Raw genomic sequence first — 26,335 nt, 5'->3', positions numbered from 1 at the left:
CTGCAAGTGAGAATTAAGTGCCAGAACAAAATAACTATACAAAAGTACTGACCAATTCTTTTGCTGTCCGTGCTTATAATAAAATTATATGCAGTGTATTGTGTTACTCTCCGTGCTTTAATGTCTTGTGAGTACATTTTTTGTTGTTATTAATTGTTCATGACAAGGTTTGAGGTATCAAAGAAAAAAATTAAATCTTCCAACACGTACGTATGCTTTCCCTCTGTGAAGTTTGTTACCTTGCAACAGCTTCCTTGAATTTGGGACACTTATAATTCTTGAACATAATACCAGACTAATTATCTAACGTACATGAACAGCCTCTCTTTTTTTGTGCAGATTGAATTGAAACCTTAGATTTTGCTGACATAGGAGTCATATATGCAGTTATGAAATTACTTCTGCCAAAAAGTCCCACTTTTATCGAGACAATTGAAAACGGCCAGACTATATATTTATGATGCGCCAAAGTACATGTAGAAGGATGCTCGAAGTGCAGTGTCTTCAAACTGACATGACATTGGTCTTACCGTAGATAAGTATAATTCTGGATTCAATTAGGGCCGAAAAAATTCAATGTTTCTGGTTCCCAGACAGATGCTATTTAATGTACATTCAATCTTAGATGTTTCTTCGGATTGTAAAAGCTTTTAGGAAGTTTGTGGTAAAGTTATTGATTATTTTGTGGCTGTCTTCATGTGAAATTACTACCCCACCCCTCCCCCCTCTTTTTTAATTTCAGTCCCTTTTTTTAAACAAAGTTGTCTGTAAGACCACACTTTTCGGTTTTCTTCTCTCTCCCGATTACCTGTGTGATCCTGGGCATTAATGGGAACTTCTTGCTACAACTGCAATCTGCATAATATTGATTTCTTTTCAGTTTCAGATGCCTTTGTCTGTAGAGAGGATGAAACCCAGACATATTTGGGGGAAGAGTGTGAGTATAATGACCATTGCATGGTTCTTGTCAATGAGGTGAATGATTTAGTTAATAGTTATAGGTGATCATACACTCAACCAAACAAAAACATGCATACATTATTCAGTGTAAAAAAATACTTAAATGCAACGGGAAGCTGTATACGTTTTGTCGTAAAATGTGTGAAATTCTTCCTTCATCTCAATAGGTTATTGCTTCTCTTAGACATTAACCCTTCCAGATTGTATCAAAGAGCAAGAATATATAATATATGTTAAGCTTGCAGGTACTCCCAGAAAGAGTGTGTGCGTGAGTTTCTGCGTGCCTGCCTGCATGTGTGTGTGTGTGAGCTGAAGGTATGAGACATCAACTGACCACTCGAGCGTGTGTGTGTGTGCATGCATGCGTGTGTGTTGTGTGTGTGTGTATGAGTTTGTGCGTGCCTGCATGTGTGTGTGTGTGTGTGTGAGCTGAAAGTATGAGAGCCATCAACAACACTCAAGCATAAAGAATGATTGTTTTCAGACCTACGTACCCACTGTTGCAAAGCTTACTACAATGGTTATAGCAGCAAATGGGAGACTCGGTGGTCAGTGAAGTGCAGCTATGGATGCTGTGGGGAAGAAGACAACCAAGTCTGCTGCCCTCAGCCTGATGAAGGCTTATCTGGCACAGAGTAAGTTTACAAAGAGAGTCACTGGTACAATGGTACCTCCCCTCCCCACCCCCCTCCCCCCCCCCCCTCCCCCCTCCCCACCCCCCCCCCCCCCCAAATGCTGTTCTGTTTGCATGTTATATACCCGGTTTTTTTTAAATCAATTCAAATGATTTTAAATGTTATGATTTTTATTTGGAAGGTCTGTATTAATTACTTTCTCTGTTTACTTTTACCCAAGAATTCAGCTTTTCTTTGACCCCCCACCCCCCCCCCCCCCCCCCCCAAAAAAAAAGGAATAAAAAAAAGCAGTTTCTGTGTGAGGATTGCTGTCCTGAGGGAATAAACGGAGAGCTATAAATATCAAGTTAATGCTAGTTTAGCTTGTCCGCTGATTAATTCACAGTAACAGGTTTTCCCGTGTAAACGATGGGACTCACCATCTCAGATCTAGCCAGGCTTTTACATGGGATAATTAATGCCATCAGGCCACTTGGACACATGTCAAAATTAAACAGCCTGGATGTTTTCTGCATGTGCAGAGTGACAGTTTCTTGATGAATTAATGACATGCTCAAAAACCACTAGAGTGACCAATCTGCAAAATTAATTCATAAAAAATTCACACTGTGCACAGGAAGTCAGGATGTTGGTATGTGTTTAAGTGGAGGGAATATGTGCTTAATTCCCATGTAAAAGTGTGAGCAGTTCTGAGATAGTGAGCAGTGAACTGTTAAAACGGGAGTGACTCACTCATGCAGCGCCTTGATGATATAAATCTGTTATTGATCAATCAATATATGTATATGAGGCTTATATCGCGCGTATTCCGTGGGTACAGTTCTAAGCGCAGGGATATTTTAATTTTTTAAATTTTGTTATTTAATTTAAAAAAAAAAATTTTTATGCAATTTATATCGCGCACATATTCAAGGCGCAGGGATTTATTTATGCCGTGTGAGATGGAATTTATTTACACAATACATCACGCATTCACATCGGCCAGCAGATCGCAGCCATTTCGGCGCATATTCTACTTTTTACGGCCTATATTATTCCAAGTCACACGGGTATTTTGGTTGTCTATTTTTATCTATGCCTATACAATTTTGCCAGAAAAGACCCTTTTGTCAATCGTGGGATCTTTAACGTGCACACCCCAATGTAGTGATTGTCAGTTGAGGTAATAGCTAACAGATGCCACTGTTGCTTTCAGGATTGGAATCATTGTTGGTTGCACCATATTCGGCGTGATAGTGCTGGTTTTGCTGATAGTGCTGTTTGTGTGGATCTGCAAAAAGTGTTCCACTGGTATCAATGACTACAGGGGCCACAAGGCACTTCTTAGAGGTGAGTTGTTCTTCATGCAGTACTGGTGACAGAAAGGGGGAAAAGTGGTCAAAATTATTTTGTTTCTTTCTCAGATATACTCGAAGTACATTTAGCGAAATTATGTTGCCAAATCATCAGAGATCAACATTTCACTACACGTCCGATCGATGCACACAGTCGAAATAGATGTGACTTTCACACTATACTGAAGACTTACTCACCAGCAGTAGCAGACGCCGGAAAAACAGAGAATAACTGATCTAAAAAAAAAAGATCCGTTACAGCAATTCGCTGAAGAACAGTTACTCCGGTTATTCGTCTTCAGTTATTTCCCCTGCAATAAGTTTCCTTGCAGATCTGCAGTCGCGTAGTGAAATTAACTAGTCATTGTAGGTTTTTTCCAGTCTTGTCAGTCAATGAAGCACGGTAAGTTCTATGCTAACAAAAGTCACTTTAGGATAACACGACCATTGACTTCATCTATAATAATAAATAATAATGGTGATTTCTATAGCGCTTTCGAACACACAAAGCGCTTTATAAAAGCAATAACAACATCATTACCAGAATGACGCCATTGACGGAATAGAACACAATCATAAACACTTTACAACAAAACCCAAAAACAAAAACATAAATGTTACAAAAATCCAGAGGCTCTTACAGGAACGAACTCTCAGTATACACAACAATTATAATGCACACACACACACACACACCCACACATGTACACACACACACACACACACACACACACACACACACACACACACACACACACACACAGTAAACATTGTTCATCCGAAAGTGCACATTCACAGAGTCGCGACAATTACATCATCAACATTAACCTTCTAGAATGCTTCTCTGAAGAGGTGAGTCTTGAGATTTGCTTTGAAAGAAGGCAGAGATGGACTGAGACGTAGAGACAAAGGGAGTTTGTTCCAGATATGATCAGCTGCGACTGAAAGACAGCGGCCACCATGATCGTCCCTCTGATACTTAAGAGCTTTGACAAATTTATTTTGGGAGGCAGAGCGGACAACCCTTTCAGGATTGTTTTTCTGCACGAGATCGGACAGGTACTGTGGAGCCGTGCCCGTGGCAATTTGATAGAATATGCAGCAGATCTTGTATTTAATTCTTTGTTCGACTGGAAGCCAATGTAGCTGTTTGAGTAGAGGCGTGACGCTTTGTTTCATTGGTGTTCGAAACACGAGTCTAGCGGCAGCGTTCTGGACTAGTTTCAGGGGCTTGGTGACAGATTTGGGACATTCAGCGAGCAGTGAATTACAGTAGTCTAATCTAGAGAGTATGCCGGAACAGACTAGTCTTTTGGTTGCGTCTTCGGTAAGGTACTGTCGAATGGAACCTATACGCCGGATCTCCATTCGCGCTGCTTTACATGTTTGGAATACATGCTGTTTCATGCTAAGATCTTTGTCAAAAAAAAAGACTCCGAGATCACGGGATGTATCCGAGAACTTGATGTCAATATTGTTCAAAGAGATGGCCTGTGGGAGTTCTGAAATAGACTTAGCATGGGTAGGGGTGGAGTATGAAAAACGCATGGCTTCAGGTAACAATATTGACAAGAATGTACGCATTTGACATTAAATGAAACATTCATAGACAGTTTCCAATTCACCGGATCTGCCAAAGAGCCTTCATTCGTGAAAAACGATGATTTTAATCAGACAGGTATATCGGAAACAATCTCTTGGTAACCTGCGTTTCTCCCTCCGTGGCGACGTGACGGCGCCACATTTGTTTGTTTATGGCTGTTAATCACGAAACGACACAGTTGAAATTTGTGTGTAAAATATCATAAATGTGTTTGGTGTGTAATTTCCGAATCAGTTCTTTATCTGCGTTTCGATGGTAATTCAGTCTGAGTGGAGTTACTTTGAATCGAAGTCGAGGGTAACATATGCGTTTCATGTGTGACGGCGTGAACAAATTTGATTGGGATATTTTATACAGGAGGTAAATTTCATTGATTCTGGGTCAGTCGTGTAGATCTTTTATGCAGTGTTTTGGTAGTGTATCTGCTTTTCTACTTCGAAGCTCATTTTGAATGTTAAGCTGATCGAAGTGGGGTACCCTAAGTGTGACATCAGTCGTATGCAGATTACGCCTCGGATCACACTCGCATTTCACAAAGACAACAATAAATGGCAACATTTCAAGAACTGCATCAGTTTTCTTAGGTACTATTTAAACAAAAACAGCACAGACACGACTATTATCAACACCACAGAATGGGAGGTAAGTCGGCAAAGACACTCCTAGTGTGCGTTCCTGTTTTTGGTCGCCATTTTTGCTAGCATTTTCACAGTAAATCTTAATGTTTCCATATATATTGAGTGACTGTGGTATTTTCTTTGATTGTGGCGATTCTCCTATCTCTCTGGCATGTACTGGGTGCTTTGTGGCCAGTTTTTCCCCTAGACTGTATTGAACAAGAGGCGAAGCCTTCAAGGCTCACGTAAGAAATAGACAAACAGTAACACAAACTCAATCACCCCGTCACACATACACACCCACACACACAGTAAGCTTAGGTGACACTGTGCAAGAAAGAGAGACACTAGATCTAGATCTGTCTGTCGATCTGCATGTAGCCTACTTACAGGGACACGACTGCCAAAAAGTCTCGGCCCGCTCAAAATAACAATGACCGAGACCACACACACCACGCGAGAGAGAAAGACTACAGGGAGGCATGCCGTCATGATGCATTAATTGACGTCAAACACTTTTGACCGTGACGTAATCTTATGCGAGCTTTATCCGTAGTCTTGGATAACCACTCACACATAGACTCGGAAATGTTAAAGTTTCTACCACAGACATACACACGCACAAACACACACACACGCACACACACACGCACAAACGCACAAACGCACAGACAGACAAAGTTACGATCGCATAGGCTACACTTACGTGAGCCAAAAATGCGTCCGTGTGAGCTGACCCCCACTTGTGACCAGTAGCAAAGAACAACTCAGGTATGTGATGGAAAGAGTCGGAGTAAAATTCTTGGTTTAAATCAAGAGTTAATTTATTCAAAAATGTTGACACTGCCAAGAAATAAAGTTATCATCAAAAGGTGTCACCATGCAGTCGTCCCACCAATATGTTACTTCTTTTCTCAGAATGCACACAGTGGGAAAATGAGACTTACATAACAGAGGGAATCTGAAAAAAATGAACTAGTCTGAAGATTGTAAAACAGAGATTTCACTGTAACCAGAAAGTTGATATTTGTCCTGTACAATGTGATCGTAAAACAGAGATTTCACTGTAACCAGAAAGTTGATATTTGTCCTGTTGTGATCGTAAAACAGAGATTTGACTGTAAGGCCTAAAAAAAAAAAAGGGTGTGGTTACGGTAACCCGACCTACCCTATTTTTGGGGGCCGACCCTATAACTTTTTATTACGTTTGTCAAAAAAATACACACAAAAAACAAGTAAACGAGTGCAGAAAACGCAATGAAAGCGAAAGCGCCCGAGTCGCACACTTATTTCCCTGTCAAGTAGGTTTAATTTGTACACATTATAAAAAAAAAGTTAAAAAAAAAAAAGTGATTGCCTACCTTCCTACCCTATTTTTTTTGGCTATGTTACCGTAACCACACCTATTATTTTTTTTGGCCTTATATAACAGAGGGAATCTGAAAAAAATGAACTAGTCTGAAGATTGTAAAACAGAGATTTCACGGTAACCAGAAAGTTGATATTTGTCCTGTACGTTGTGATCGTAAAACAGATTTTACTGTAACCAGAAAATTGATATTTGTCCTGTTGTGATCGTAAAACAGAGATTTCACTGTAACCAGAAAGTTGATATTTGTCCTGTTGTGATCGTAAAACAGTGATTTCACTGTAACCAGAATGCTGGGATATGTCCTGATGTGATCGTAAAAGAGAGATTTTACTTTAACTAGAATGTTGAGATTAATTGTCCTGATGTGATCGTAATTAAACAGTGATTTCACTGTAACCAGAATGCTGGGATTTGTCCTGATGGGATCGTAAAAAAGAGATTTTACTTTAACCAGAATGTTGAGATTTGTCCTGCCTGATGTGATCGTAAAACAGTGATTATAATTACATATTCTTACGCCGAATCACATGATTAGCATTGACCCACTTCGATGCATAGGTTATGATAAAAGCTACCCCGTCTAGGTATAAGGGGAGCAACCCCAACTAAAAAAGTGACTGCACCAGCATGACTGACACCCTGGGTTACGTCCCATGTAGCCTACTACGTCATCAATGGTGCTGGTCACGTGATACCCCTTCAATCGACTACTATCACTCAAGGGTGACGGTTGTGTTCGCTTTTGCTCTGGCTGGTTTTGTGTCTACGGCACCCACCGGCCTCGGCCCCCGTCTACTTCTTGCTGGCTTGCAGCTGGTGAGATCGTTCATATTTTCTTGTATGTTTTATTGTTTCTGCTGTGAATTTCGCATGTCCTTTGGACTCTGAAGTTTTCAGCGGTTGTTTGGCTTCCTCACGGTCGCCATTTGCATTAGCACGTTGGCTGGCTTCTGTTGTTTTAGCCGTGTTCGGGCTATTAACGCTGTCGTAGCTTGCTTTGTAGCTGCCGTCGGTAGCTTTTACGTACGTGCTTATCTTTTTTGCTCGCTTGCTTCTGAAATGTTTGTGTCTGTACGGACTTTATTATTTTCAGACTTGTGGCTTCCTCCTTGGTCGCCATTTTTAGCTAGCATGTTGTTGTTATGTTGATTTTTCGTCCGTACTCGGACGCTTAACTCTTCGTATAGCTAGTTGTTTAGCTGCCTTTGGTAGCTCCTAAACTGGTTTTAGCTGCCCTCTTTGCTGGCTTCTGAAAGGCTGGCGTCCTTTCGGACTTTGCTAGTTTCAGTCGTTTTATTATTTTTCTCTCGGTGCTTACTTGGCCGTTAATGAGAATTAGAGGGAGCTAAGGCTGAGGGTTAGGGCTTGGGCCCTGCTAAGCTCTATCCCTCAGCAGCCTCTTATTTTGAAGAACGCCTTTGTCGTTCATGTTGGCACAATTTTAGGCAAGTTTTTACGTTGTTCTGTGCCGTTTTTTATGTTACGGACGATTGGCCGTCTGGCTCTCTGCCGTCCGTTTTGGCCTCCAAGGCTGTCGTTTTACGTCTGTTTCGGCTCCAGAGTCTCGGGCTCTGGGGTCTGCACTTATCTTTTGCTTATTTCCAGAAATAGATTCCCTCGTTCGCGAGGTTTGCCTCGGCGGACTTCGTCGCCAGCTCTGCCCCCCGCCTGGGGGTTAGGCGACGTTCTCTCCTTCAGACGCTGGGTCTTCTCCGGACCAGGCTGCTGTCCACCGCGATGTTTCTGGACGGTCCCTTGGGGATCTTCTTCTCCTCTTCCTGGCCGGCATTGGTTGCCTTCCGCTTGCGGTAGCGCAACAGTGCATGTCCCTCCGGGGATCCGGCCACTTCAAGGTTGGTGTCTGCAGCAGCCGTTTACGGCAGCTGCACTTCCGGTTTCCGGAATCGGATGTTCTCCTGCTAGTGAGCGACTTGCGTTCACGTCGGGTCAGAACCTCTCCGTACTCCAGCAGTCGGTTCCGACAGCTGGGCTTCCTGCTCTGGCAGGAAGTAGGGGTTCACCGGCTAGTGAGCGACTTGCGTTCACGTCCGGACCGAACCCCGCCTTACACCAGCAGTTGTACGCGACAGCTGGGCTTCCGGCTCCGGCCGGAAGCAGTGGTTCTTCCGCTCGTGCGCAGCCTGCTGTCACGTCCGGTGCGTCCCACATCTTACGTCAGCAGTCGTCCGCGACAGCTGCTTCCGGCTCAGGCCGGAAGTAAAAGGCTCACTGGCTAGTGTTCGGACTGCGTTCACGTCCGGTTTGAGCCTTGCCTTACGTCAGCAGTCGTCCGCGGCAGCTGCGCTTCCGGTTCCGGCCGGGAGTGTAGGTTCACCGGCAGTGCACAGGCCGCTGTCACGTCCGGTTTGGGCCTTACCCTACGTCAGCAGTCGTCAACGTCAGCTGGGCTTCCGGTTCCGGCCGGAAGTGTAGGTTCACTGGTTAGTGCTCAGGTTGCTGTCACTTCTGGTTCGAGCCTTTACCTACTTCAGCAGTTGTCCGCGACAGCGCCGCTTCTGGTTACGGCCGGAAGCGTAGGTTCACTGGTTAGTGTACAGACTGCTGTCACGTCCGGTTTCGAGCCTTGCCCTACGCGACGGCTGTGCTTCCAGTTCCGGCTGGAGGTATCGGTTCACTGGTTAGTGCACAGGCTACTGGCACGTTCAGTTCGAACCTTGCCTTACGGCGGTGGTCGTACGCGACCTCTGCGCTTCTGGCTCCGGCCGGAAGTGGGGGCTCACTGGATAGTGGACCTGCTATGGTCCCATCTGGTTTGAGTCTGGTTTTTTCGTCAGCAGTGCCCTTTGGGCTTGCAGGCTCCCTGCCTCAGGCGGATTAGCAGCTACCACACACTTCGGTAGTGGGTTCTGCCGTTCTCCTCACTTCCTGTGCCTTTGGTCTTCGACGCCTCTCATCCTCCTCTTAGTCAGGGGTGAAGTTTGGCCGTTGACCTGCAGGAAAGGGGCTTCAGGCTCCGGCCTTCCCAGCTTCGGGACATTAGCGGCTCAGAGGAGGTTGCCTTTGCCCAAGATGTCCCGGAATTTGCTGTCGTCTTTTGCCCCTCTGCGTGCACCTTTGCCGGTCACGCCGGAACTTCTTCTTTGGGGAACGTTTTGAGTCCCCTGCTCTCTGAGCAGACTCTCTTCCCCTCTGAGGAAGTGGGCAGACAGCTTTTGGAACTTGCTTCCATCTCGGAGACACTCCTTTACGGAGTTCTTTGCGCCCTTTACTCTCAGTTTAGAGCAGGACGCAGGGGATGCTTTCTCCACTTTTGCTAGGGCGAATTTAGAACGGAGAAGTCCTTCCTCTCTGCACAATGCCCATACGGTCATGTACAGACGGGACTTGTTCCTCGCCCATTCCTAGTTTGTGAGGAATCAATGAGACACCCTTAGTTCTTCACCCTCGGTGGATGGGTCTCTCTTCGGCCTCCTGGCCTCTAAGGCCTCCTGGCCTTCAAGTCCTCCTGGTCTCTGAAGCCTCCTGGTTTCTTAGGCCTCCTGGCCCCCAAGGCCTCCTGGCCTCTAGGGCCTCCCGGCCTCCAAGGCCTCCAAGGCCTCCTGGCCTCTGAGGCCTCCTGGTCTCCAAGGCCTCCATGGCCTCCAAGGCCTCCTGGCCTCTTAGGCCTCCTGGCCTCTAAGGTCTCCTTGCTTCCAAGGCCTCCGGGCCTCCTGGTCTCCAAGGCCTCCTGGCCTCTGAGGCCTCCTGGTCTCCAAGGCCTCCTGGCCTCTTAGGCCTCCTGGCCTCTAAGGTCTCCTGGCTTCCAAGGCCTCCTGGTCTCCAAGGCCTCCTGGCCTCCATGGCCTCCGGGCCTCCAAGGCCTCCTGGCCTCTTAAGTCTCCTGGCTTCCAAGGCCTCCCTGGCCTCCTGGCCTCCAAGGAGATATAGATGTGTAGGGACCTTCAGGTCTCTTCTTTTGCTCTCCAAGCTTTGAAGCAGCAAAACGGGCTCTACCTAAGCAGACTCAGCTTTTTCAGGCTAAGTCCTCAGCTCAGGTTTATCCGGAGAGGTTCTTCCTTGCACAGACGTCTTAGTCTGTATTTTTTGGGAACAACAGCCTGCATTAGGGCATCCGGGTTTTTCAGCCTCGGCTGGTGCAACAGCCATTTCATCCGTTGGTGGTGGTGGTTGTTGTCTACTCTTTTGGACTTGGTCCTAGTGGGCTTTTCGCCGATTTTGACTCTGTCTTTCTCTAGCGATCGGACTTGTTCTGGTGTTTCGTCCAAACTTAAGGTTTACTTGAGGTGGCCTCGGAGGTTACATTCAGATTTTACTGAGTTTGCATTGGTTTTAGCAATGCATGGTGAGGGGTCATTCTTGTGGCCTATCACTTTTCTCAGCTTTATTGGCTAAACCTCCCCTTTCGGTAGAGGTCTAGTTAATTTTCTGGTTTCTTGGTGCGGGCTTTCAGCCCAGCATCTTTGATGGCGGGTCTACGGGCGTTACGGCTCTCAGCCTTAGCCCGTGTAATAGTCTCCTGCCTGGCATGGGCGACTACGGTCTCCGTGTCTCTAGATTTTGTGTCTTCCTCTTTTACCTCATCCTGCCAGGAGGCGGGTCGGGTCGACTTCCGGTGGGGTGGGTTGCCTGTTACGGTCACCCTTCTACCGCTGGCAACTATTACGGACTCTTGCCTGTTGTGTTCCGTGTCTGATTCTCGGTTCTGAGGTATCAGACGTGTTTGGTTTTTCAGCCAGACTCAGGAATTTTCTGGGCTCGGTCGGCCGCGAAATTTCTTCGGGCCCTTCTTCTTGTGAACTCTCGTTCAGGGAGTCTTAAGGCTGGTTAGCTTCACAGTTTTCTGTTTTTCCTTTCCAGCCTCGTTTCTGTTTTGGGTTTTTGATTTTCTTTCGTTTACCTACAAGCAGACTGCTTTGTGATCACTCTGACTTTAGTCATTTTGGTTAGAGTCACCGGTCACATCAGGCTTTGGCCATCGCGTTCTCCGCTCTGCTGGCGGCTTACACTTTTCGTAGGCCGCTTCTTCCTCTGTTTACCTCCCTCTGTGCTTCTGCATGGTCTGGTAGTGGACTTCTGGTGACCGTCTCTTCTGAGTTTTTTCTTTGAGTTTGACTCTGGTTTTTTGTACTCAGACGTCTCTCTCTCTTTCTAGGAAACAGGTCACTCCTCTCTGGAGCTGACCGTTATCTCTCCGGCCTTTCGGGCCTCTCTCCATGCCAAGGCTTTTTCTTTGGCATGATTGTCTTACGGTCCTGGGGAAGGTTGGTGCTTTTCATTTATGATCGGTCAACCTTACGCTTGTCGTTTCCAGGGTTTTTGGCTTTTCCTTCCAATAGTAAGGGGGGGGGGGGGGGGGCAGCTTGTCTGCCCCTCTACTCGGCTCGGGTTATTCAAGACTTGAGCCCCTTTATGGTTCAGGAGATGGCAAGAAGTGCTGAGCACAGCTTACGGGCTCTCTGATGCTGTCTTTCGCTTTTTTGCCTGAGCGGCATTGCGACTGTCATTTAGGTTGGTTCTCGGTCCTCGTTCTGTCTTTTGGCAGTGGGCCAGTTCCTGGCAAGGGTTTTAGAGTGAGCTAGATGTTTTCTTTCTCACCGGCTCTTTCCCTGATGTTTGGCAGTGGGCCAGTTTTTTGGCGAGGGATTCTCTTCCCCTCCGCCTTGGCGTAGCTTTCGGCTATCTTTCCCCTAGGCTCAGCCCGAGCTCTTTTTCCAGGGCCTGGGCCTCCTCCTCGGCCGTTTTACGGTCTGGGAGGTTGGATGATGTCCTGCACACAGCTTACTGGTGCTCGGCTTTTGTCTTTATCAGTTTAATAGGGAGACATTGCTGCCTTCTGGCAGTATGGATCTATCTGTAACGATGGATCTAGGTCCCTTCCTGCTTTGGTGGCAGCGGGACAATGCCTCTCCAGATTTTAAGAGTGGGTTTGAACTTCTTTGATCTTACCCACCGCCTGGTTGGAGTTATCTGCTAATCATGTGATTCGGCGTAAGAATATGTAATTATAATCGAAAATTTTTATCTAAATTTTGATTTGATTAATATACTTACCCGAATCACATGGGTAATTCCCTCCCTCCTGCCCCGCACGATTTTTGATGTTCAATTAGTCGATTGAAGGGGTATCACGTGACCAGCACCATTGATGACGTAGTAGGCTACATGGGACGTAACCCAGGGTGTCAGTCATGCTGGTGCAGTCACTTTTTTAGTTGGGGTTGCTCCCCTTATACCTAGACGGGGTAGCTTTTATCATAACCTATGCATCGAAGTGGGTCAATGCTAATCATGTGATTCGGGTAAGTATATTAATCAAATCAAAATTTAGATAAAAATTTTCGATTTCACTGTAACCAGAATGCTGGGATTTGTCCTGATGTGATCGTAAAAGAGAGATTTTAATTTAACCAGAATGTTGAGATTTGTCCTGATGTGATCGTAAAACAGTGATTTCACTGTAACCACTGAGTTGATATTTGTCCTGTTGTTATCGTAAAACAGTGATTTCATTGTAACCAGAAAGTTGATATTTGTCCTGTTGTGATCGTAAAAGAGAGATTTTACTTTAACCAGAATGTTGAGATTTGTCCTGATGTGATCGTAAAACAGTGATTTCACTGTAACCAGAATGCTGGGATTTGCCCGGCAAAGCCGGCTACCCGGCGAAGCGGGTATTCATCTAGTAAACTATGTTTTATTCCTCTCCTTTCCTGGTGCTCTCTGCCGCACCCTCCACGAGACGCAGGAAAGGAAAAAGAAGGGCAGACATTCCAATGCCGGATGTTCTGACCACTTGGAATAAACAGTCACGGTTGCCCCTTATATGTTGATAAAACTACCAGGCGGGGGCGGAGTAGTGCGACCAACGCCCGCATAGTCCGTCCCTACGGAGGGGCTCACAGTCGGCTCATACCTTGCCTGTGTAACCAGAATGTTGAGATTTGTCCTGTTGTAATTGTAAAACAGAGATTTCACTGTAACCAGAATGTTGAGATTTGTCCTGTTGTAATTGTAAAAGAGAGATTTCACTTTAACGTGAATGTTGAGATTTGTTGTGTTGTGCTAATTTCAGATGTCTACAGTGCACAGACCCTGGACGAGCTGTTCGTCCCTGATTGTCATCTAGTGTCGGCCCCGGGCACAATCGTTCACCCAGTGATCAACGTTAACGAGCCATACGTTGCCATTCGGAACAACCCCGTGCATGTCGTCCCCTCCCCCTTCCAGCCGCAGCCCTCGGCCCTTGCTGCACCTCTCCGTCGTAGCGATGACCTTGACTTTGGTAACGAGGAGAACTGGGACAGGTGGGGGGAAGGTGTTCCATTTTCAACGGGGGATGTCGAGGTCTGGACGACAGATACCGCACACTCTGCAGCGAGGGGACGGGATCACCCTCATTCCCAGCCTCCACCATCTTACGAGGCGGTTGTCAAGTACAGAGAGCAAGATTGATATGAAAGCCAGTGAGCAAACAAGCAAAAAGAAAGACAAAAAGTGTAATAATAAATTTTGTTTAAATGGGGCGGGGGGGGGGGGGGGGGGGGGGGGGGGGGGGATTGGGTTCCACTGTAATGGATTTTTGACTTTTCTGTATGAATGGGACAGAGGAATACAATTTTGGAGTACACTTGCATTCGGAAACATGAAACTTTTGCGTCAAATTTGAGTTTCATACCCCTCCATGATTGCATTGTTTATATTACATGCACTGATAATTTGAGAACAATACAAATGATAATAATTATAATGATGATAAATAGGTTTTCAAAAGCACAAGTACCATGTATAGCTCCAAGCGCCTTACAATTCCAATGCAAAACTGTTTTGCTTTTTTTTAATAACAAATATAAAGGAGAACAAAGTTTTTATGAAGTCCATCTGTGTTCTAAAGGCTGATTGGTTAAAGTTTCTACGCCATACATGGGTGATATATTATGACACTGATTTATTTTACCTCTTCTTGTGTGTTTTTATACTTTTTGATTTTGTTGTAAAATGTATCCAGCTCAAAAATATATGTACATGTACCACTTGGTGTTACATAGCCTCATTTTTCAGATTTGCTTTGCTTGAGTTGTATGATGATTTTTTTCTGTGAAAAATGTCTGTTTGCTTTAAATTCAATATTTGGTGTAAGTGCCTAATCCAACCAATACATATAAGTGCATTTGATCTGGTTATTTGATTAGGCGATGTAGTAATTTTATTAAGTGATATGAATCAGAATGCAAGATCAAAGATGCCCCCCGCGGGTTAGGGGGAGTCCCATATTGGTTGGGACGAGAAAGATTTTACCCGATGCTCCCCAGCATGTCGTAAGAGGCGACTAACGGATTCTGTTTCTCCTTTTACCCTTGTTAAGTGTTTCTTGTATAGAATATAGTCAATGTTTGTAAAGATTTTAGTCAAGCAGTATGTAAGAAATGTTAAGTCCTTTGTACTGGAAACTTGCATTCTCCCAGTGAGGTAATACAGGGTGACACAAAAAAAACAGATCTATCCCACCAAAAGTTTAATATTTTCTGAAATAATCAGCCGATTCTTTTATTTTTTCAGGTGAGCCAAGCTGAAATGATGTTCTAACAGCCCACCAAGTTTGAGCTTCAAGATGTCATGGACAACGGAGCATAAGACATTTATAGTCGAGGCCTATTTTCGGTCGAATTCTATCCAGACTGGTCAGCCGCAGATGTGGGATCGCTCTTACAGCTGCTGTTATTGCTGCCTTAAGATCAGGGATGGTCTGGGGGTTGTTGCCATATACCCTGTCCTTGAGGTACCCCCACAGATAAAAATCTGGGGGGTTCAAGTCCGGTGAATAGGGGGACCACTCTGGGTCACATCTGCGGCTGACCAGTCTGGATAGAATTCGACCGAAAATAGGCCTCGACTATAAATGTCTTATGCTCCGTTGTCCATGACATCTTGAAGCTCAAACTTGGTGGGCTGTTAGAACATCATTTCAGCTTGGCTCACCTGAAAAAATAAAAGAATCGGCTGATTATTTCAGAAAATATTAAACTTTTGGTGGGCTCTGTTTTTTTTGTGTCACCCTGTATATTGTACTACGTTGCAAGCCCCTGGAGCAAATTTTTGATTAGTGCTTTTGTGAACAAGAAACAATTGACAAGTGGCTCTATCCCATCTCCCCCCTTCCCTCCGTCGCGATATAACCTTGAATGGTTGAAAACGACGTTAAACACCAAATAAAGAAAGAAAGAAAGATCAAAGATGTGTTGTACATATAAATGTAAGTGATGTTCATAATACAAAGTGCATAATTTCTTTTGACCTTATTATACCACTGACTTTCCTGTAACCAAAATACCTGTTCAAGCTGTTTTATTTTGTGTGTGATGTGAGGAAACAGATCTTTTGCAGCAAACATTTGTAAGATCTGCAAGATTATACAAATGGTGTTCCTGTTACACATTTTTCTGTTCATGTTAGAATCATGAACAATTGAGGATGAAAGTTGTTTGTTGATTTCAATACTTTTTAATCTATCAGGTGCCAGGAGGTTGGTTCCCATTAATCTAATTTTGAAGTATTGTCTGTATTAAGAAAGTATACTTCCCTTTGTTTCTGAGATGTTGTTTGTGTGATAAAACATATACATAATATATATATTATTAAATGACAGGAGGAAAGCTACAGCTAAAATCAGAAAGGAGACTCTTTCATATCGCAAAAAGCCCCCCGCGGGTTAGGGGGAAGAATTTTACCCGATGCTCCCCAGCATGTCGTAAGACGCGACTAACGGATTCTGTTTCTCTTTTTACCCTTTCACTGCCCAGCACGTACTAGGTACGTGGTCATGTTTGGTTTGTTATACGCCCATACACTACACGTACTAGGTACGTGGCATGTACATCAGCACTTTTCAGGACATTTGTGAAAACTAAATACCCCCAGCGGGTTAGGGGGAAGAATTTACCCGATGCTCCCCAGCATGTCGTAAGAGGCGACTAACGGATTCTGTTTCTCCTTTTACCCTTGTTAAGTGTTTCTTGTATAGAATATAGTCAATGTTTGTAAAGATTTTAGTCAAGCAGTATGTAAGAAATGTTAAGTCCTTTGTACTGGAAACTTGCATTCTCCCAGTAAGGTAATATATTGTACTACGTTGCAAGCCCCTGGAGCAATTTTTTGATTAGTGCTTTTGTGAACAAGAAACAATTAACAAGTGGCTCTATCCCATCTCCCCCCTTTCCCCGTCGCGATATAACCTTCGTGGTTGAAAACGACGTTAAACACCAAATAAATAAATAAATGAATAAATAAATGTGAAAACTAAATGGGAGGTAACCACTGTCCAACTTCTTGTAGGGGTTTAAACACAGTTCTTTCCCATTGACTGTTCAGATAAGTTAGTACCACGTGGTCAAAACTTTTTTGTTTTTTCCGATCTATAAGATTCAAAATGGCGGCCGAAATCAATCAATATCAATCAATATGAGGCTTATATCGCGTGTATTCCGTGGGTACAGTTCTAAGCGCAGGGATTTTTTAATTTTTTTAATTTTATGTAGTTTTTAGTTTTACGAAAGTCGGACATCAACTCGTAGACCTGCTGTTTTCAAATGATAGTGTTCTGGAAGCTCTACAAGAAGTTATTTATGGATTACCACACAGAAGAATACTGTTATGGGTTGTAATGTGAGTACCTGATGTTTGACACCAATTTTAGCTGTGTTTTCTGCGGTTTTACGTGCTGCAGTGTCTGTGTGAAAGTTTGGAAACTGTAATTTTTGACAAAAATGGTCATTATATCAATTTTTACTATAACAATCACAAACAAAGTCCAATGATCATGTTATCACATAATAGCCAAGGGTGTAAGCAAACCAGGTTATTGTATACATGTAATATGTTGACACGTGAAACATATCATTCCTGCAACCTACAAATCTGATTTCTATTTTTTGTGTATAACAAAAACTCTTACATATCATTCCTGTAAATTGCATGTATTAAATCCCTTTGCCAATCTCGGGAATCAACTCCTTTCGAACCCCCCGCGGGTTAGGGGGAAGAATTTACTCGATGCTCCCCAGCATGTCGTAAGAGGCGACTAATGGATTCTGTTTGTCCTTTTACCCTTGTTAAGTGTTTCTTGTATAGAATATAGTCAATGTTTGTAAAGATTTTAGTCAAGCAGTGTGTAAGAAATGTTAAGTCCTTTGTACTGGAAACTTGCATTCTCCCAGTAAGGTCATATATTGTACTACGTTGCAAGCCCCTGGAGCAATTTTTTGATTAGTGCTTTTGTGAACAAGAAACAATTAACAAGTGGCTCTATCCCATCTCCCCCCCCTTTCCCCGTCGCGATATAACCTTCGTGGTTGAAAACGACGTTAAACACCAAATAAAGAAAGAAAGAAATAACTCCTTTCGAAGTGACGTCACAAAATTAAAGATGAAGATCAACATTTTCAGATGTCAATGTTACGTCGATTAATGGTCGACAGACATTTCTGTGACAAAGTGGCTTACAACTGTCATCACTTTTTATGCAAAACAAAAACTGTTACGCACTGCAATTTGTCTGTCATGTATATTTTGCATTGAATTCTCCTTTGTGATGTACATCGTTAAAGAGAACAGGCTTCTGAAGGAGTTTAGTTCCTTTAGTACAAAAGCTTTCAACTACTTTTGTGGTGCCAATGTTTCTACCGGACTATTTTTGTGTGTAAACCTTGTAATAGATTAGAGAGCGACGGGCGCTGTGGCGGGGTGGTAAGACGTCGGCCTCTTAATCGGAAGGTCGAGGGTTCGAATCCCGGTCGCGGCCGCCTGGTGGGTTAAGTGTGGAGATTTTTCCGATCTCCCAGGTCAACTTATGTGCAGACCTGCTAGTGGCTTATCCCCCTTCGTGTGTACACGCAAGCACAAGACCAAGTGCGCACGGAAAAGATCCTGTAATCCATGTCAGAGTTCGGTGGGTTATAGAAACACGAAAATATCCAGCATGCTTCCTCCGAAAGCGGCGTATGGCTGCCTTAATGGCGGGGTAAAAACGGTCATACACGTAAAATTCCACTCATGCAAAAAACACGAGTGTACGTGGGAGTTTCAGCCCACGAACGCAGAAGAAGAAGATTAGAGAGCTGTGCCATATCTCCATGTTTATGGCAAAATATAAGCATAACTTGTAAAAAAAAATATACGCATAAATTTGCATGTGTGTCTTGTGTCTGTGTGTGTGTGTGTGTGTGTTTAAATCCAAGACTCCCATAAAGTGGATGAAAGGCATACTTTCAAAGCTTGAACAAATTGTCTTCCAAAATGGATTCCATTCGAGTACCTAAATACTTAATTTCTATACACACATTTTTTAAAAGTGCAACAACATGCACAAGAACTGAAGCTATGTCTAATAGGAAAGAACAAGGAAACCTCAATGCATACCCTCTTCCACGCCCCCCCCCCCCCCCCCCCACACACACACACACATACATTTGAGAACAACTGTTCTTGGAGGATTTGTGAACTGCTTTATTGACATCAATAAATAATAAAGATCAGGGGCGGACGAGGGGGGGGGGGGGGGTTCTGGGGTTTCCGGAAACCCCCCCCCCCCTCAGTCAAAAAATAAAAATATTGTTATGGTGCATTTCTTTATTTTACATTGAGTTTCAATTTTTGGGGTATTAATCAGTGACAAAATCTGCTGCCTGAAACTGGTAATGATCATCCTCAGAATGCACCAGATTGCACCATTTTGCATCCTTTTTTTCAACATTTTCCGGGGGGGGAGGGGCATGCCCCCGAACCCCCCTAGCAAGCTAGGCGCCTCGCGCCGTCGGCTCGGCGCTTCGCGCCTTCACACCCATATCTTCACAATATACTTTTGGAACCCCCCCCCCCCCCCCCATACAATGAACTGATCCGCCCCTGAAGATTTTATATAGTTACAATGTGTTAACAAGTGATGTTTCTTAATCTAAACTTGTGATGCCCACACATGGATGATGTAACTTCAGATTTGCACTGAAAAACAGAAGAGTGTCCTTATATGTCAGTCAACCTCAAAGAGTCTGTCTGACAAATATAGAACAGACAAAACTTGATAAAATCTCAGTTTTAAAGTCTGTCTCTGGTAATTTAACAGGACACTTGCTCCAGACGAGTTGGTCATGTCTATATCACATTGATTGAGTTTTCTAAACAAAGTGTGTGTGTGTGTGTATGTGAAGAGAGCGACAGGGAGTGAGAGAAAGTGGCAGAGAGAGAAGAGAGAGTGTGTGTGTGTGTGTGTGTGTGTGTGTGTGTGTGTGTGTGTGTGTGTGTGTGTGTGTGTGCATCAGTGTGACAAGAGACAGAGAGAGAAATTGCGTGTGTGTAGTTGTCTGTGTCTGTCAATTATAATTATGCCTCCTCTTTATGTGACTTATCGGTGATACAACACCCGTTTCCCTGTACATATTCGTCAGTCTATCTGTCTATAGTCCTGCGGTCTTATCAGTCGAGCAGTCGAGAAGACCTCAGCAAAGTCAGATAGATACTCACTGGTGCGTGATGCAGAACAGATGATGAAGTTAAGGCTTAAAGAAAGACTCGTTGGCAGGGCCAGCTTCAGCTTCCAAATGCTGAAAAATAACAGGGGCAAAAATCAAACATTCTTTATTTGAACAGTCATTATATTCGGTCAAATTCTAAACAGAACGTGAAACAAACTCGACACAACATTATACACTCATGACAATTTAGCCTAATGTCAGCTTTTCGCTTGTCAAAGAGCTTGCACACCATTCACAATACGCATGCACACAGGCATGCATACACACACACACACACACACACAACACAACACTACACTACTCTACACAAAACTACACTACACTACACACGCACACGCTTACCATTATGGCGTAATTGATGAATTTGTATGAAAAATCTTTTGGCAGAACTGAAACATTGAAATCACAAACAGGTGTCAAAAATGGTACACGTAATAACGGCTTCTTGACCACCCCTCCTACAAATGACAAGGCATGTAATACCGGCAAACACATAAAAACAAGGAACCTCGCCAACGACACGGCACAATATTTTCGTTTCTCTTGATACTACAGCGGTAACCTCTAATTTAGAAAAACCCCCCCCTCCCCTGTAAGAAGTAAGAATACTTGGTATTAAAAAATAGCAGTCGTAAAATGGACTTAAGCTTACAGAGGTTGTGAACAGAAAATCTGAGAAATCAATGCCTTTAAATGGGAGACGCTTTAAATCGGGGTGCGTCTGGACTGGGTGGCCGAGTGGTAACGCACTTGCGCTCGGAAGCGAGAGGTTGCGAGTTCGACCCTGGGTCAGGGCGTTAGCAATGTTCTCCCCCCTTTCCTAACCTAGGTGGTGGGTTCAAGTGCTAGTCTTTTGGATGAGACGAAAAACCGAGGTCCCTTCGTGTACACTACATTGGGGTGGGGTGTTCTACAGTACTGCAATGTTGTAGACAGCCACTATCTCTTTAAGGCATATAACCATACCTGGAAATATACAATACTTGAACCCGACACAGGGACATGAAGACACAAGTTGCGCAAAAGAGTACTTTTACTGAACAGTTTAGACACGTACCACTATGCACAGCTGTGCATGTGGCAATGCAGTGATCGTACTTAACTTTGAGAGAGAAAAAAAGCCAAAAACAGAGTGACAGCTTAAAATGCCGGAGGTTACATGGGATGGTATGCACGAGAAGAGGTCCAATTGGGTGGGACCTAAGCGCTCTGTGGGATTGATTGAAACTGAAGTTTGTATGACACTTCAAACAATCCGATCAGTTCAGAGCGTGGGTCACACCCAGTTGTGTACTTTCTAGTGCATGCCACCCCATGGTCTCCGCGCTGTCCCCAAATACTGTAGATGGGCACACATGTCTCCATGGACTTACGGTTGATATATCTGAGGAGCTGAACGTCGCCCAGTCGCTCGATCAGAGGCCCCAGGTTGGCAGACTCTGCAGCCGTCACCATCTCGAAGGTCAGTAATCTGTAGCTTTGCGAGAAGTCCTGCAACAGCCAAGCAATCATCATCATATCGTCGTCGTCATCATCGTCATCATCATCATTTTCACTCTTCGTCACATGCGTCATCACTGATCATCATAATCAGCAGAAGCAGCAGCATCATATCATCCTCGTCGTCGTCGTCATAAAGTCATACTCATCATCGTCATCATCATCATCATCATCATCATCACATCATCATCATCATCATCCACCCTTGTCACAATGTATGTAAGCGTATTCCACACTTATCACTATAACTCATACAGGGCTAATTGAATCATTGGAGTCTTGTCTTTTTGACTGACCCTGAAGAAAGGCTGAGCTTCGATGTCCTTGATGAGCGCAATGAAGGGCCGGTCCTGTGTGACGTCATCAGGGCTTGCAGGGGCACTCAAGGCACACACCACAGCACAGGCAAGCAGCAACAGTACTCGCATCTTGGCTTTCTTTAAGTTCCTGTGGCTGGGCACAAAGCAAAGAATCGAGATGTCTTTAATTCGTCCATCTGTCCATTCATAAACACAGGTAATCAAACTTCGAATTCAAACTTTCATTTATTCTAAGGCTAGTGCTGCTCATGCGCGTGAATTCTGAACGTATATTTGGAACTGAAGAGAAAAAATCTCTGTTCATGTTCATGTGCAACAACAACAAATCTAAACAATCAGAAACAAAAAAGGGAAATGGTCGGCAAATAATTTACCGTACTTTCGGGACTATAAGGCGCTTCCTTCTATAGGGCGCAACCCCCATTTTTGAGGTAAACTTGAGAAAAAACATCACATTAGGCGCTTCTGGCGCACATCAAAGGAAGAATACAGAGTGGAAATATTATTTTGTGCTCTATGTGTGCGGCGAGATCAAAGGCAGGTTCATTGTGATAGCTGGGTGGCCTTGTTTACAGACACTGACCTTCTTCCCCGGGGTCATTGACCCAGTTTTAGCTATGAGAGGTGGTTCCCCTTTCATATCTGAGAGAGGAAACTTTCCCTGCACGGGGGTCAGTGACCGAGTTTAACCTATGGGGCGGTCTCTTTGATGTCTTGAGAGGAAACTTGGCCAGGGTAGTACCAAGTAGCTGAAACATGCATTTTCACAAGTTGTTCGACTGTAACTCAGGCGGTCACTTTGCTGTCTGAGATGAAACTTGGCCAGGGATTTCTATTTTAACCACACATAGGGCGCTTCTGTTCAATAAGCCGCACTGAGGGGTCAAGATTGAGAAAAAAAAGTTGCGCCTTATAGTCCGTAAAATACGGTAGTATGATCAGTCCCAGTGTTTCCTCCTTTTGCCCCACCCCACTTCTATAGAAGTGCACTTTTGCAGACTAAAACGATTTTCTCCATTTTACTTTTTTGGGGCATATATTTTGGGGTTTGCCAGTACTACAACTCATTACTGCAGTGTTGTTGTTGTTGTTGTTGTTGTTGTTGTTTTGTAGAAAAGGTCTGCTTACTTGGTGATTAAGTTTTCATATTCAGTCAGTTTTTGTCTTCGGCAAACGGTTGAACCTACCCAACCTTCATAAAAAAAAGAAGACGAAGAAAAACTCTTAGCGCACTTTAATTCACCTTGTGAGTGACATTATCATTCTCTGGACCTCCGTAATCTGTGGGTTCCTCGAAATAAGGTCATTGTCGCAAGACTGGTTTGCGAAAGGTCAAAAAGTTACGAGTCCACGTCTCAATGTATCTGTCTGACCGTCTGAGTTTCCCATTGTATCTGCTCGTGCCTTCAGGTATGCTAGCTAGGTTTGGTAGGTAGTGTATCAGCTTACTCAGGGGCGGATCAGTTCATTTTATGGGGGGGGTTTCCAAAAGTATATTGTGAAGATATGGGTGTGAAGGCGCGAAGCGCCGAGCCGACGGCGCGAAGCGCCGAGCCGACGGCGCGAAGCGCCTAGCTTGCTAGGGGGGTCCGGGGGCATGCCCCCCCGGAAAATTTTGAAAAAAAGGATGCAAAATGGTGCAAGCTGGTGCATTCTGAGGATGATCATTACCAGTTCCAGGCAGCAGATTTTGTCACTGATTAATACCCACAAAATTGAAACTCAACCCAAAAAAACACACAAAAATATTTTTATTTTTTGGCTGGGGGGGGGGGGGTTTCCGGAAACCCCAGAAACCCCCCCCTCGTCCGCCCCTGTTACTCAATGGCAAGGGAAAATACGCCAATAGGACTCGTAGGACTTCTCTGTAAATATGACATGTGTGTAAGCTTTCGCATGGACAAACTCACGCTTTCCTTGATAGGCCAGAGTCCAGAGATCGAAAATGTCATAACTATGCCATGACACTGATCTGAATTGAAATCTAAGGAAAAGGCCTTGCACACATGTTGGTCTTCCAGACTAACTAGGATTGAGGGCCAAGTTGGTCTTACGTCATGTGCCTCATTCTGGACACGCTTACGTTTTGTCTAAATGTGACTGGTTTTTAAAGGGTAGGCCGAGCACCAATAAACAGATAACCAGATCAAAGCTAAATCGGTCTTGCATGAACCCCTGAACTATGTCTCTGCTAAAAGCAACAACAACTGACAAACAAACAAAAACACAACTATAGTCTTGTCTGTCATCAATCAGGGTTTTGTGATAACACACTATGCACAATGTAAACGTGAACATAGGGAAAGGTAGGGAAAGAAGAGTCTTCGGGAATAGTCATGAGAGGAACAATGCCCCAATTTTATTTTACTAGGCAACTAAATGCTCATACGGATCCAGACCGTGGAAAACTTTCGATGAAAATGCGCAAATTAAAGAATAAAATATATTGGAGAACTGTAAGAACGTAATCTACCAAGTGTTTTTGTGTCTGTGGTTTATTTTTATTTTTATTTCTGGTGGCAACAGGCTTTGGAGTATCTACATCCCTTGTTAAATAGAGAGAGAGAGAGAGAGAGAGAGAGAGAGAGAGAGAGAGAGAGAGAGAGAGAGAGAGAGAGAGAGAGAGAGAGAGAGAGAGCAGCAGTACTATACCCCTTATAAATATTTTTTTTATAGATTAGGAAACACTACGTCGTAGTGACACCAACTTTTCACTACCTACATGAATTATAAAAAAAAAATCTGATACCGTAATTGCATTTACCATCTAAAGGGTAAGATGAGCTTACAATTCAAAGCTTCTTTGTTTATAATCTTGTTTTATTTTGTTTTATTATCCATACAATATTTCCTGTCTTGATGTGTGTGTGTGTTTTAACGCAGCGAATATTGTAACGCCCAAGATTGTAAGACAAGAAACTTACCGGTAGATACTCGTAACAGCATAAAAGACATAAACATTATACAAAAAAAAAGGAACGAATAATGAACAGGGAAAAAAACCAGGTAAACAATAATAGAGTTTTTAAGATTTAAAACACACACACACATACAAACCGCAGCTACTCAAGAGATCAAAAAACTAGATTAAACAAAACGAAACAAAACAAAACAAAAAACAATGTCACAAGCGCAATTAGGTAGGGGAAAAAGGAACCTTATCCCACAGGGCAAAAAAAAAGAAACTTCTTACCTCACACACGCAAAACAGTTGTCCAGCAGAATATCTCGGTCGTGATGTCTGAGGTAAGGTCGTGGTCTAAATGGACTTTATACACCACGACCGACCCCCACTGGTTATGCCCCCTGGCTTATGCAATCAGTCTGGTTGTGAGGGACCTTATCGCCTCCCCTTTCACTCTCCTTCGGCTGCTCAGAAACGCAATAAATCTGTGGGTACGTATACCGTACGGCTCAAGTATAGGTGTGGTTCATTAATAACTGAGCTGCGCCTTTTGAGATACGATTCAAACCATTGATGAACTATATCCGGCTTCGTGTGATCGTGGTGCTTTCTGTGCAGTTTGCTGCTTAAAAATAGGAATGGTCTTAGGTATTGTTGGGGCCGTTTGATGCTTACAAATAGGAAGGGTCTTTGAAAAAACTGGGTGGAAGTAATAGATATCAGTCTCACGGTGGTGTAAGAGGGTTCAGCCGGGCAAAATTTATGTGATGTGCGAAGTCGTACGACATTGTGATAATAACGTGAAGGCTAGATAGCGTCAGTTTGTTTTGGTGTGTCCGTTCTGGGAGAGGTGGGCGTGTTCGGGCAACATGTACGCAACTCAGTCGGGCCATGATCTCACACCGGTGACACTGTGACGGTTCCCCTACGCTTTGTGTCCGGTGCCCTGACCCTTTGTGTTCGGTTCCCACTCGGTTCCCACACGCCAAAATTCGCGGACAAAACATCCATTTATGGTAGTATTAGGCAATGTTGCTCTCTGAGAATGGTCTTGTTAGATCTGTGAGTGTTTACACTACATGCCTAGGTGCTGTTGGATTGAAGGTTTTTGATATTTTAGCCGTTATTAGGTAGAATGCCTTCCACTTTACTGCAAAACTGCATAATTCGTAGCATCGGCAAGAAATATCCTACCAAAAAATGCCTGCTTGGAACTGTCGTTGGTCCAGCAAAAAGTTCAACATGTCTGTAGCAGACAGCCCAAGTTTCAAGATTGTAGGGCCATCCAAACAGCCGTAATAATAAAAACAACAAAAGTAGTCAGTGAAATTGGCTGTGTTCGGTCCCCACACACTTTTGTGACGTAGGCGTGACGGTTCCCATAATTCATTGTGTCGGTCCCCACTTTCTGTGTCGGACCCCACTTTCGACCTAATTCTCTGTGACGGACCCCACAACCAGCCTATTTTGTGTCGGTCCCCACACCTTCTTGGATTTATGACTTGCCGGTTACTTGTATCATTGTATTCATTGAATCTAATTGTCTCGGAGTTATTTTTCAGCAAAAACCGGCAAGGCAGCACCTTTTGTGATACCAAGTAAGTC

At 44.0% G+C, this 26,335-nt stretch overlaps 2 protein-coding genes across 3 annotated transcripts in view; one reads left to right on the top strand and one right to left on the bottom strand.

Moving 5' to 3' along the window:
- The window catches only part of LOC138964910 (uncharacterized), a 30,095-nt gene extending 16,090 nt beyond the window's left edge, over positions 1 to 14,005 (top strand). For both annotated transcript variants that reach the window (XM_070336983.1, XM_070336985.1), the window contains exons 2-5: positions 881 to 937; positions 1,445 to 1,595; positions 2,791 to 2,924; positions 13,555 to 14,005. In XM_070336983.1, coding sequence (XP_070193084.1) covers positions 881 to 937; positions 1,445 to 1,595; positions 2,791 to 2,924; positions 13,555 to 13,934 — 722 coding nt within the window. In that variant the 3' untranslated portion in view covers positions 13,935 to 14,005. The remainder of the gene's footprint in view (positions 1 to 880; positions 938 to 1,444; positions 1,596 to 2,790; positions 2,925 to 13,554) is intronic.
- A 5,059-nt stretch (positions 14,006 to 19,064) lies between these two features.
- LOC138963586 (uncharacterized) lies at positions 19,065 to 25,235 on the bottom strand. The gene is made up of 6 exons (XM_070335438.1): positions 25,019 to 25,235; positions 21,802 to 21,958; positions 21,379 to 21,496; positions 20,348 to 20,394; positions 19,995 to 20,074; positions 19,065 to 19,475 (listed from the first exon to the last, which is right to left on the bottom strand). Exons 2-5 carry the CDS (start codon positions 21,931 to 21,933, stop codon positions 20,024 to 20,026), a joined length of 348 nt encoding a protein of 115 aa, XP_070191539.1. The 5' UTR covers positions 21,934 to 21,958; positions 25,019 to 25,235; the 3' UTR covers positions 19,065 to 19,475; positions 19,995 to 20,023.
- Between the last annotated feature and the right edge of the window lie 1,100 nt (positions 25,236 to 26,335).

The sequence above is a fragment of the Littorina saxatilis genome, linkage group LG4 (assembly GCF_037325665.1).
Source record: "Littorina saxatilis isolate snail1 linkage group LG4, US_GU_Lsax_2.0, whole genome shotgun sequence".
Taxonomy (NCBI): Eukaryota; Metazoa; Mollusca; class Gastropoda; order Littorinimorpha; family Littorinidae; genus Littorina; species Littorina saxatilis.
The sequence above is the reverse complement of the archived record's forward strand: the minus strand, read 5'-3'. Positions and strand labels throughout refer to the sequence as shown.